This window comes from Seriola dumerili, unplaced genomic scaffold, assembly GCF_002260705.1.
Source record: "Seriola dumerili isolate Sdu_G_001 unplaced genomic scaffold, Sdu_1.0 BDQW01000025.1, whole genome shotgun sequence".
In the NCBI taxonomy this organism is placed as follows: Eukaryota; Metazoa; Chordata; class Actinopteri; order Carangiformes; family Carangidae; genus Seriola; species Seriola dumerili.
The window spans coordinates 11391439-11404361 of NW_019174280.1; the positions used below are offsets into that span (position 1 = coordinate 11391439).

Genomic DNA, 12923 nt, shown 5'->3' on the forward strand with positions numbered 1-12923 from the left:
CTCTCCAGGTTCCAGTTTCACTCCTTCCTCAGGCCTCTACGCCACCAACAACTCCGTGTCCAACCCCGCCAACTACACTGCCACACAGCAGGTACATGTGTGTGTCCATATATGTGTGTGTGTGTGTGTGTGTGTGGGCGGGTGCGAGTATGTGTGTGCGTGCATCAAGGCTTGTCCATCAGCTTAAACCTTTAGCGTTCACTTTCCCAGGCCAATAAGAAATCCCATTTCCTAAGGGAGTTCTTGCCAGAGCAGATCAACCGTGCCACATGTTTGGTCTGAGTGGTCAAGTGAACGTCATTTTCCTCATTACGCCGGCTCAAACAAAGGATGAGGATTTTGTATGGTGCAGTTGCGATAGCATTTGAGCCCAGAAGTGGTTTCACAGTCACGCTCCCACACAACTTTCCCCATTCGGAGCAGCTTTAAGAAATAAAATCTAATTACACCGCGACCTTGCAACAGGGAAAAACTACGGAAAGAAACAGAAAATTAGTCTATGTGAAAGAGTGTTTTGTTCTGAATATTTCTCTACGTCTATATGATGAATTGTATTGTGGTAGTAAAATGGTTAAAGGGGGGGATTTAATGTCCCACTATGATAGATGTGGCTGTTTACAGGAAGAAAGTCAAGGTTTGGCTTGTGTGGGTGGATTATGGGGAATATGGTGTGTGTGTCTGTGTGTGTGTGGTGTGTGTGTGTGTGTGTGTGTGTGTGTGTGTGTGCGCGCGCGCGTGCATAAGTGTATGAGTTTAACAGGAAAAGAGAAAGTAAGCGGAAACTGAGAGAGAGAGACTGATTGAAATCAAGTCTGTGTGTATACAGTATGTGTGAATATTCATGCTTGCATACACACTTTGCTGACTACCCGCCAACTGTGCGTGCGTGCGTGTGTGTGTGTGTGTGTGTGTGTGTGTGTGTGTGTGTGTGTGTGTGTGTGTGTGCATTCATGTAGTGTGCTCCAGTTTATAAGGGCTCGTAGAGATGGACGTAGTGACAGGTTTAGAGAGCTGACTCATAAAAGTGCCCATCTCCACTGGGTCAGTAAAAAGCAGCAACACAAGGCTTTAATTGTTTTGAAGATATAAAATACAGAATGTAGGGAATAAAAGATTAGAGAAATCCGAGGGAACACTTGTAAAATCGACCATCAAAAGTCAGTCTGAACCTTTCCAGAAAAGTGAAACATCTCAATTTTCCTCCTTCTTTCTTTCTTTCTTTCTTTTTGTCCCTGCTCTCTGCATTGTGTCTTTGTGAGCTCATAACTCATGTTATTCTCTGCAGGATTATCCCTCATATACGACGTTTGGCCAAAACCAGTACGCCCAGTATTATTCCGCCTCCACTTACGGGACATATATGACCTCCAACAGCGTGGATGGCACAGGCTCCACAGCAGCCTACCAGCTGCAAGATCCCACCCCCGCCATGACCGGACAGGCTGCTGAACTTCACCCAGGTTTGTGCTTAAAAACAAACACCACCGCTCAGAATGAAAGTGTCAAATTGCCGACACTCCACCACAGTTCTAACGTCATAAATATGCAAACAAAATGTCCGATTTTTTCACCGCTCCTTGATTGTGGCTCCATAATCTTGTTTCCAGTAGAAAAATACCACAGTTTGGGTAACTGAGTTCAAAACCCTCTTTCAGCCTACGACGAGGCACAGGAAGCAACTTCAGACTGTCGCCATAGTTACCTGGCATCACGCTCGCTAATTGGAGAATCGGCATGTGTTTACATTAGCCTGAGAGACTTTGATTAGAGTGAAGTTATGTTAAATATTGCACTTTTATAGACAAGTCGGACAAAGACAAAGAGAAAGACGAAAAGAGCTAAAGTGCACCCATATGTGCAGAAATGTGGCTTTATATTCATATTTTTCTGTTTCTTTTTATTCACATTTTTCCTTGGTTTATCTTGGCTGTGATTCAGGAAGCCTGATTAAAGGAGCTTATCGTTCTTCCTGTCACTGGCACTTTCCCTCTCGCTGCCTCTCTCACCTTCTCTCTCTCTCTCTCTCTTTTTTTTTGACAGTGGTTATCTTTTTCTCCTGGTTGCTCACATGCTCTCTGTGTCTTTTTGTGTCTTTATCCACCCCCACCCCCTCCTCATCTCCGTCTCTCTCTCTCTCTCTCTCTCTCTCTCTCTCTCTCTCTCTCTCTCTCTCCCTCCACCTCCCTCTTCCCCTGATTGAGACATAACAATATGAGAGCTGAAGCTTAGAGTCTGGTTCTAGTTACCACACAGCAGTGGGAGCATATGGCATGAGGAGGGTGTGTGAATGCGCAAGAATGTGTGTGCGCTCTTGTGTGCCCCTGCAGAATTTTGAAGATACAGTATCTTTGCAAGAAGCATCATCTTACCTAACTTTACTTTGAATTTATTGCACAGTTCCATGTTTTCCCTCCTCTGTTAAATCCTTACATGTGCATGTGAATCACTCAGAATACCAGTGGTGCTTTTGTTTAGGTTTCTTGGTCGTCTTTAAGTTGATCTGTCATGCCAATTACCTTGAATTATTAAACCTGACAAGATGGCTTATTACTGTACAAAGTCTGAGCTATTGCTTTTCCTGAAGTGGATACAGCTCCAGAGCACCTGTGGGATCAGCTCAAACCACATCATTACTGTTGCTTTAATGCAGAGAATATACTGTAGTTTGTGATTGCTTGTGCAGTCTGAGACGGACATTTGATCATTTGTAAATTTTAAATGTTTTTAAACGTCCTGTACGTGTTTGCGTTCGGCCCTCAGGGGACTTTGACACAGTGCAGAGCCCCTCAACGCCCATCAAAGAGCTGGATGACCGAGCCTGCCGGAGTGGGGGGTCCAAATCCCGGGGCAGGGGCCGCAAGAACAACCCTTCCCCTCCCCCTGATAGTGACCTGGAGGTAAGGGACCAAAAACTCCCACAGACAGAGGACTTACATTACTGACTGACTATTCCATTCAAGTCTCAGTGGATATGTGGTATTCCCTTTGATCTTCATCCTCTCTGCTCACTGAGGTCTCAAAATACAAAGGAGGAGAGGCTGATAGAGAGCAGGACCACCCATGACCATGTCCAGTTCAACTTGCATGCACATATGGATGCAACATTTCTGTAAAAAAAAAAAACCAAAAACATCTTTTAATGTCTTTTAATGTTTTGGTTTTTTTTTTTTTTGCTCTCCAGAGGGTGTTTGTGTGGGATCTGGACGAGACAATCATTGTCTTCCATTCTCTGCTCACTGGCTCCTACGCACAGAAATATGGCAAGGTAAGATCATCACTATGCCTTCACTGTCTCTCTGTCCAGCACCTTCTAATATAAGTAAACAGTTAGTCCATCCATCTTCTTTCTTCCCTCCAAATGTGGAATCTGGGGTTACGGCTGGGATAACAATGGGTGATGAATCTCCGTGCTTCGCTCCAGCCTTTCAAAGATCGCCACAACTGGCATAATTGTGGGTTTATAACTGAAGCATTCACTTTTTAAATCCTAAAAGGCCGTAACTGCTGCTCTATTGAAGCTAAGGGAGATGATGCATCATCCTGTTACCAGCACTCGGAGTCAAGGGCATAATTTCCACTGGATATGGGGGAGGGGGCATATCCTCCTTACTTTTACAGTTTCAGTTTAATTGACTGACTAAAATTTCTTTAAACTGTGTACACTGACTGCCCAGCTGCCAGAATCCAAACAGCTTTCAGTTATTACTGAGAGCTCACAGCAATAAGGCTTACAAGTACTCCTGCAGCGAGTGCTCCGTGCATCTTTTTTGCCCCAGGCTTTGTCTCACAGGCAACGTATTGATGGAGGTTGTCTGATAGGAAGAGCTGCAAACACTACTCAGGGATTTAAAAAGTATTTACACCTCTGTTTAATGTTTTTTTGAGGTTTAAAAAAATAAAAAATAATTAATATTCTTCTAAAAAATATGCTGCAAATGGACATCCGTCAAATTTACAGCAGTAGATTTCATTCAATTTCAGTTCATTTAAGTGAAGATGCTGATACAAGATGAAGCTACATGTGCTTTGAAATAGAGAGTGCATTAACAATACAGCAGTATACATTTTTTCTTGAACTACTATAATTATAAAAGCACAATAACCAATGTCACCCCCCCCTCCCCCTTCTGGACCTTAACCCACACCCTTGTTTAAAGAAGTTTGTTTTATATAAAACCCAGTTCAGAATGAGCTTCATTTCCCTCGGTATATTACTGACATTACATCAACTACTTCAAGAATGTTATGATTAATTTATGATGATGACCACATACATAATAAAATTAATAAGTCTTAAAATGTACTACATATTAAGAACTTGAGTAAAAGCCATTAATAATTGGTTCATGCTTACATTAATCCAATCAGGGTTTAACAGGCTAATTTCTTACCTGGACTGATGTTTGTTTCAAACTTCACTGTGAACTTATGTGGAGGTCTCAACTTCTCACATAACAGCTACACTGTTTATATTTCCCTTTACTTTAACAGTCCTTGGCTCTGATCTGGAATCATCCTATGTGGTCAAGGCTACAGATTTTCATTGGGTGATGTCATTTCCTGCGGGCACCGACATAGCCACCAGCCTGCCTCTAGGGGCTTTGCATCCCGAGCCTGTTCTGACATCTTGTCTTGGCAGTCTAACAAAAGCTGGCATGGCTCACACACACACACACACACACACACACACACACACACACACACACACACACACACGCACACATACACACACCATTTGGAGCCAGACTTTCATAGAACCATAGGAACCTAGGCGTTTTACAGATAGGATTTGTGGGCACTGATGCACTTCCTAGTTGCTCTGCAGTCAGGGAATTTAATGTTTGGCAATTGGGTTTTAATGGGTAAAGGAAAGGCCCTGGTGAGTTGTAAATCACTCTGTGTGTGTGTGTGTGTGTGTGTGTGTGTGTGTGTGTGTGTGTGTGTGTGTGTGTGTGTGTGTATGTGTGTGTGTGTGTGAGAGAGAGAGAGAGAGAGAGAGAGAGAGAGAACACATGCAGCCTTGTGGTTAATTTAACTTGGTTTGCTTTGTTTTTACAGTGGAGAAATACAGTTTACCAAATGATGGCACCACAAGTCATGACCTGGCACAGAGTAGAGAAAGTTGTGCATTTCTCCTCACTGGCAAAAAAAATTAATAAATTAGATGATTTCAATGGCTCGTCTTCACCCACAGAGATCCATATCAACTGACCAAGCATTAGCGTGAAAACAGATAAAACGTGTCAGATTATTATTTAACTTAAAATATTCCCAAGAGCATTTTTTCTTGCTGCCTCCCGCAAGAAATATGGTGGCAGCTGTGTCTGTTCACACCTCTCCCAAAATAGTGTTTACACTGTTGACATAGCAACCACGAGGAAGATATCTGGAGGATATGCCTCTTCTAAATGGATGTTTCACTCCTCATGAATACACATCTAGACATCTTTTTCACACAGACACACGCCCGTCACACTCACTCACTACGGGAGTTATTATAACCAGGGATAGCGTTCACATCAACATGAAGTGTTGAGTTTCCAGAGCTCGAATGATAACAGCTGAGGTGGGCTGTTAAAGGAATTGTTTCAGGGGACCCTTGCCAGGACAAAGTAGTATTTGCAGTTCTCTGTGATTAATTGAACTTGTCTGGCAAAATATTACAAAAAACAAAAAAGCCACCTCAGCCTTTCTGCAGCCCAAAGTACGGCCAAATTCAACGGCGCAAAGGGAATGAACACATTTCAGCTGTGAGTATTTTGACAAACGTGGATGTCCATAACTCCCCTTTGGCTGGCAGCCAACGTAATCATTACCTGAGAGACAAACCTAAGTGCCTCTTGTCTGTGTGATTGACAGGAAAGCAGGAAAAGAGCTACAGTCAAAATTGCTGCTATCACCATTAGCAGCTGTTCACTTTTGGAGAGCCATACACACTTCACATCTTTCAACTTTATGGAGCATTCTCAGTTTTTTTTTATTTTTGTACTTTCTCGCACTCAGGAATGCCGATCATCTCTCTCTCTTTCTGTGTGCGTCGCCCGCTCACTTTCACTCTCCTTCCTGTTAGTTTCTTTCTATTCTGGTCGTCTGACGGTGTCAGCGAATCGCGCGGCAAGCTGTCGACCCTCGCTGACCTATCACAGATGATGGTTTTTGCAGCTGAGCCCCGGGCTGGCAGACCGGGCTGCGTTCTCCCAAACACACACACACACACACACACACACACACACACACACACACACACACACACACACACACACACATTCACATACCCACACACACACACAAACCATTCACATACCACATACACTCCAAGCGCCCCCCTTTGAGGGTACCTACTCTCTGCAATACACACAAATGAAGACACATACTCTTCCTCTCACCCCCCACAAACACAACCCCCTACCAAGCGGGAGGAATGTTGATGGGACAGAACAAGTGCAACCTGTCTGTCAGCATCTGCTGTGATGAGTGGAGCATACCATCTCTGCAAGTGGGGGGGTTGGGGGGTGTTGGAGTGTGAGATGGGGAGAAGTAGAAGGTGTGTAAAACCTGAAATGGTTTTTGGGACTGAGGGAATTAATAACTCTGGAAGAGAGTAAAAGAATATGATAGTATCTGGTTGTCATGGTGATGCCATGATGACATTATTTTCTTCCTTGGTTAGGACCCTCCCATGGCGGTAACACTGGGTCTGAGGATGGAAGAGATGATCTTCAACTTGGCTGACACACACTTATTCTTTAATGACCTGGAGGTAAGAGACACACATCAGCTGACACACAAAAACACACACACACACACACACACACACACACACACATTTAAGCTTGGAGGTTTCACCGCACAGTATTCAAATTTTGCACAAAGCACGACATTAAGCAGCCACACTGTCATTCAGTGAAATACTACTACTGTCCTCTAGTGGTGTAAAGAGATGTAACACACTCCTCCATGTTTATATTTCAATTTTAGCACAGACTGCTTTGTTTTAGTTGTTAATGGTGAATGGGTTCATACATTTATACAGCTTATCTTATTTTTGAGTCATTTGTGTCTATGTTTGTGTGCACAGGAATGTGATCAGGTACATATTGATGATGTATCATCAGATGACAATGGCCAGGACTTAAGGTGAGAACTTTACATTTCACAGTTCTATACAATTTAAACTGCTGATAGTGTTCATGTGTTGTTATTTCTAGGCTATGAATTCACAAATTACAGTGTTCAGTTTTGTTTGTTCTTTGTTAAAGTTATTAATCTATTAATTTGATCAATGATTTGATCAACAAAAACATTAAAATGTATATGTTCATAATACTGAATAATAAAAATAACCATTTGATCTTTTTGTTCTACCAGAGCAGATTTTTCAAATAAAACATATCATTATTATTGACAGTACTTACAGTTTTGCAACTGATGGCTTCCATGCAGCTGCAACCAGCGCCAACCTGTGCCTGGCTACGGGTGTCCGCGGCGGGGTCGACTGGATGAGGAAACTGGCCTTCCGCTACCGACGAGTCAAAGAGTTGTATAGCACGTACAAAAACAATGTGGGGGGTAAGCCAATCAGACGGGAGTTTACTGGATACCATGGCAATTTAAAGGGTGACATAGAGAGCAAGTGTTGAAAATATGAGTTTTTGTTGAGCCTGAAGTTTAAATTCTTCACTAGAGCTGCTTTGGTTAGAAATAAGTTCAGTTGAACTTATTTGTAATGAAATAACAAAAATCCATTAAACTGTTAAGCACGATTTCATTGTATGAGTAAACTAAACCTTTGTCACATGCTCTCTTTGGTGTGATTTCACATCACAAACTGTCAGTCTTACCCTCAAGAACTTTGCTTGTGGCCTCCAAGTTGTTGATGGGACAGCTCAGGACAAAAACTGCTGATAATGTCCGGACTTGTCCTGCTTTTTGTCCTGTGTGTGACCCGTGTTGCTCTAAGCATTAAGTAAGCTCGTGCTGTGTTTTAGGCCTGCTGGGTCCTGCGAAGAGAGACGCCTGGCTGCAGCTCAGAGCAGAGGTGGAGGCTCTGACTGACTCCTGGCTCACCCACGCACTCAAGTCCTTGTCCATCATCAGCTCCAGGTGCCGCTTTGCATTATATTTATTCTTTCACTCAAAGAAAACAGTGAGACTTTTCCTCTCGCAGCCTTCCTCTCCGTTAATTAATAAAGCCAAGATTCAGAGAGCAGGGAACAAATCTGTATTCAGCATCAGACAAGACTGATTCATGATCCATTTCTCCTTCTGTCCGTCCATTCATCTATCCTTTCACCCGTCTTTACACACTATGTTCTGCTCTCTGTCCCACAGGAGTAACTGTGTAAATGTGTTGGTGACCACAACGCAGCTCATCCCAGCGCTGGCTAAAGTTCTCTTATATAGTCTGGGATCCGTTTTCCCTATCGAGAATATTTACAGTGCAACAAAAATAGGTAAGACATAAACCCTCGTGCACACACAGCCACACACAATTGTAAACCAATAATATAATATTGATGCAAATAATACAGCATAAAGTGGAAAGGGGGTAATTAAATATAGTATATATTTGATGGTATAATATGTTAACATATCAAAAGTCACATGTATTTTGTTGGTTATATGGTTTATTTTTTATGTTTCTTCATCTACTCCATATGTTACTGATATCCTGCTGCCTGTTAAGCTCAAGTTCACTGAACAGATGGTTGGGAATGTTTGAGTTACAATATGTATTTTATACGCATTTTACGCTCTTTGTGTGTGTGTGTGTGTGTGTGTGTGTGTGTGTGTGTGTGTGTGTTTGTATGAGAGAGACAGAATAAGTAAAACTGAAACCAATGCACATGAAATCTCTATTAAAGGAAAACAGATCATGCTGGTTACACTCTGGCCACATTTTCCTTCAACTATTCTCAAAGACAGAATATGCAGAGTAGTCTTTACAGCCTCTTTCGCCTGCTTGAAATGTCTTCTACTATACAGTGTTTTTTTGTTACATTATTTTACTTTGATTAAAGATTTATGGTGTGGCTACTGTACAAAACCCTGTCTCACATTCAACATGTGATCCAAGACACGTTTTGTATAGATTTGTATGTATGATTGATGATTGATGATTGATGTATGATTATGAAATGTAGTGGCTTGGAGCTCAAGACAAGTTTCCCCTGCGGGACCATAAAGTATACCTCACTTTACCTTACCTTAACACTACAGATAAAAAAAATGGCTTTGTAGAAATGCTGCAGTTTTACATATTGCGCTCAGGGGTTAAAACCATTCTGACTGAATATGCCTTGTTCAATCCCAGACTTATTCTTTCAGCTCACATTGAAACCTAAACAACATTATATCTGTCCTCACCTCACACGATCTTGATCTGGCCTTGAACAACTCTGACACTCGTGGGATCTTCAAGGCCGGACGCCCACATTCTGAATGGACTCCGTTAGCTTGAACCTCAGCCGGTTGCGCCAATGTACCGCAGCTGTGGCCAGCATTAAATTATTTTCAACCCTGCATCAATCTGAACACAGGAAACAAAACAACTCGGATTAGGGCGAAGTAGAGAGCCAAAACATTCAGGAAGGAAAATTCAAGCCAAGAGAGTGTGTGTGTGTGTGTGTGTGTGTGTGTGTGTGTGTGTGTGTGTGTGTGTGTGTGTGTGTGTGTGTGTGTGTGTGTGTGTTTGTGAGCTTATGTTACACCCAATTCAACCCCACGGTGCCTTGATTCAAATGGACGTAGCAATGTGGTAGCCATGACAACCACCTGAGGTTTAAGACACAAGACGGCTGCACAAGTGTTTGAGGTCAGATGCCACATCCCTTAGACTCCTGGATACATTACTTTGCCTATGGAATTACTTCATAAGCAATTGACATCATGTTTATTTGTACAGGAAAAAGGACAAAGGTTAATATGGGATGTGACTCCTGACATCCCTCATAGGCATGTGTTGTCCTGGCAACCAGGGTGATTATATTTATCTGATCTGAAGTACATCTTGGGATGCACCACATGGGTGTCAGTAGTAATCAGTGTGATCAATCTGTTATGGGAAAACTGTGTTTTGTGTTTTATGTGCGTGTGTGTGTGTGTGTGCGTGCGTGCGTGCGTGTCCTCTCATCCCTCACACCGTTCTGCCTCTTCCTGTGTTTTATTTCCATCTAAACAACAAGGAAAAACCTGTGAAAGCCATTTGTTTGTCTCCAGGCAAAGAGAGCTGTTTTGAGCGTATAGTCTCCCGCTTTGGCACTAACATTACATATGTTGTGATTGGCGATGGGAAGGATGAAGAGCATGCAGCCAGCCAGGTAAACAAACGACTTCTGAACTTTGACCCCTCTGACCTTGTGACCCTCCTTCCTCCCCTTGTTTATTTGTTTTTTGCAGGAAAAGAGAGTTGCTTTGAACGCATAATGCAAAGGTTTGGCAGGAAAGTAGTGTATGTTGTAATTGGGGACGGTGTGGAAGAGGAGCAGGCGGCCAAAAAGGTAATGGACCCGTAACCTCACCGTGACCCCGCCTACTCCACACAGTGTGAGCTCTGATTGGACGAAGCCTGCCTTTCTTTGCTCTAGCGGTTTTGTGTTGGTTATTTACCGGTTTCTGCTGCTTTTTTTTTCCTTTTTATGGAGTGACAGGAAACTTTTGATTGCAAGTGTTAGAGTAAAAAACTGAGATTGAAGCTTAGCTGAAGTTGTACATTTTGCACCTTGATATTTATTTGGCTCACCTACTGCTAAAGATTCTAATTAAATAAATTTGTTTGCATTAAATATTTCTAAAATCAGTTTGATTTTCGTCACATTTGACACCAAAAATGAATGGCTGCCCAAATGTACACAGTAATTAAGCTTTGAACGATCTCATTTGTTTAGAGCGATAATACTGGTTGTTATCCACTGGTGTGTGAAATCTTATTTTTCAATGACACTGTAGTTCATGTGGGAGAAAAGTAGAGTTATATCACCAAGGGTATAGGTTTGCATATGGATTTTGGGAACATTTTGGAAAGACAGATTTGAGCTAATCAATATTTGAGAGAACTCATTCCAATGTACCCTCCAAGAGGCTACGTCTCCAAGACGACCGATTTAGGCATGCTAGCATTTAATTGACTGAAGGCTCATGTCATGTGAGAATATCACAGTGGTAACTAACGTCGCAAGAAATATGTCAACTGATGTTATTTAACCATGTTAGCTAGCGTTAACTAGCAAGTTAAACATATGTTTTTATGCCTTACTATACTATGACTTTTTTTTTTATCTTACTATATTATGACTTATACTGTACTACTACTTACCATATGGCAGCACGGTACGCAGTGGTTAGAACTGTCTCCTCACAGTGAGAAGGTTCTGGGTTCGAACCCCAGGCCTGCGGCAGGTGGCAGGGTTGTTGCATCCCTGAGACCAAACCTACTCCCTTGTATATCACAAGGACACAGGTTAGAAGTGGTGATAAACTCTACTTTGTAGCAATGGGACTTGTTTCCTTAAGTGTGAATATAAATCATATTTCTTCTCCAGCCTTGTGTTTCATTCATAATGCTGGGTGCTGGGATTGTTAAAAAGAATAGTTCGACATTTTAGGAAATACGCTCATTTGCTTTCTTTCCGAGAGTCGGATAACTTTTGGATCAGTGGATGAGCATATTTGCCAAAATGCCAAACTGTTCCTTTGAGTCTTAGGATTGCATGGATTTTGTCTGCAGTGCTTTCGCAAAGCAAGCCGCTACAAGCTACTGTAGTGTAGCTTGCATGACATTAGGTGGTGGTGTGCATCAAATATGTTAACTGCAGTACTGCTGGTTTTAATGATCTGTGTGTGCCCATTCCACAGCACAACATGCCTTTCTGGAGGATATCCAGTCACTCTGACCTGCTGGCATTACACCAAGCACTGGAGTTTGAGTACCTGTAACTATTATAGCAATATGGACTCAAGCAATGTTACCATGGACATGGTCAGCGAGGCAGCACCCCCTTCTTTTGTATAACTATTTAAGAACAAACACAATACACTGCGACTGTTTTTGTGATTTTTTTTTTTTCTTTTCGTCTTGTTTTTTGAACATCTGGATTTACAAAATCTGAACGGTCTTAAGAAGCAAAGGAGGGATGAAAGGAGGTAAAGAAAAGGACAGTGGGGTTAAGAGATGACTCAAACATCCAACGTGCCCCTGCTCAACTCCCTGGCCCCGATGCTGGGGATGGACCTCTGTGAAAACCCGTGTCTTCTGTCCATGCAGCTGTAGCAGACTGAAACCCTGTACTGACTGAAGACCGCCCCTTGGCCTGGGAAGACGTTTCCCTGGGCAACTCGATGTTTGGTTTGTGCTGGAGCACCCAGGCTAGTATCAGGACTGTTGTGGGTCACCTAGGATAAACCGTCCTCAAACAATGAGGGCTTCTCTGTACAGGCAGCATTATGTGTGAAGGGATAACAGCTGCTTGACGTGTTTTCTTCCTGGTGGTATAATCACAACAATGCAGTCTGTGGCAGAAACTTGTGTAAATTATTAACAATAAACTTAAGGGCAGTGGTGGATGCTTTTGTCAAGGAAAGTAAATTTTAATGTTTTGGGGTCTTGTTTTTTCCTCTGGATTTTTTTGTATTTTTTTTTTTTTCCTTCTTTGAGAAACTGAGGATGTGCGTCATGATGTGTTGTGCCTTAATGTGTTTGAATGTCTTTTCTTTATTCACAAATGTCTATGTAGATATAAAGGAGAAACCTTATCCAAATGACCTATGCATCTTGTCTTCCCTAATGAAATTTATAAAACTGATTAAACTTCAGATAACTTACACAGTGCTGCAAGATACTGAATATGGTCCATTTTTCTAGTCTGTTATGTACACATTTTATATATCAGAAATACCCATTACAAATATATAAAATAAGAATCTGA

The 12923-nt window shown here is 42.1% G+C and overlaps 1 protein-coding gene across 1 annotated transcript in view; it reads left to right on the plus strand.

Moving 5' to 3' along the window:
- eya4 (EYA transcriptional coactivator and phosphatase 4) overlaps nt 1–12923 on the plus strand; it is a 45315-nt gene extending 32392 nt beyond the window's left edge. Inside the window, exons 10-20 of the mRNA XM_022764955.1 lie at nt 9–91; nt 1286–1460; nt 2761–2897; nt 3182–3265; nt 6671–6760; nt 7079–7137; nt 7409–7569; nt 7989–8103; nt 8332–8453; nt 10219–10319; nt 11854–12923. Coding sequence (XP_022620676.1) covers nt 9–91; nt 1286–1460; nt 2761–2897; nt 3182–3265; nt 6671–6760; nt 7079–7137; nt 7409–7569; nt 7989–8103; nt 8332–8453; nt 10219–10319; nt 11854–11934 — 1208 coding nt within the window. The 3' untranslated portion in view covers nt 11935–12923. The remainder of the gene's footprint in view (nt 1–8; nt 92–1285; nt 1461–2760; nt 2898–3181; nt 3266–6670; nt 6761–7078; nt 7138–7408; nt 7570–7988; nt 8104–8331; nt 8454–10218; nt 10320–11853) is intronic.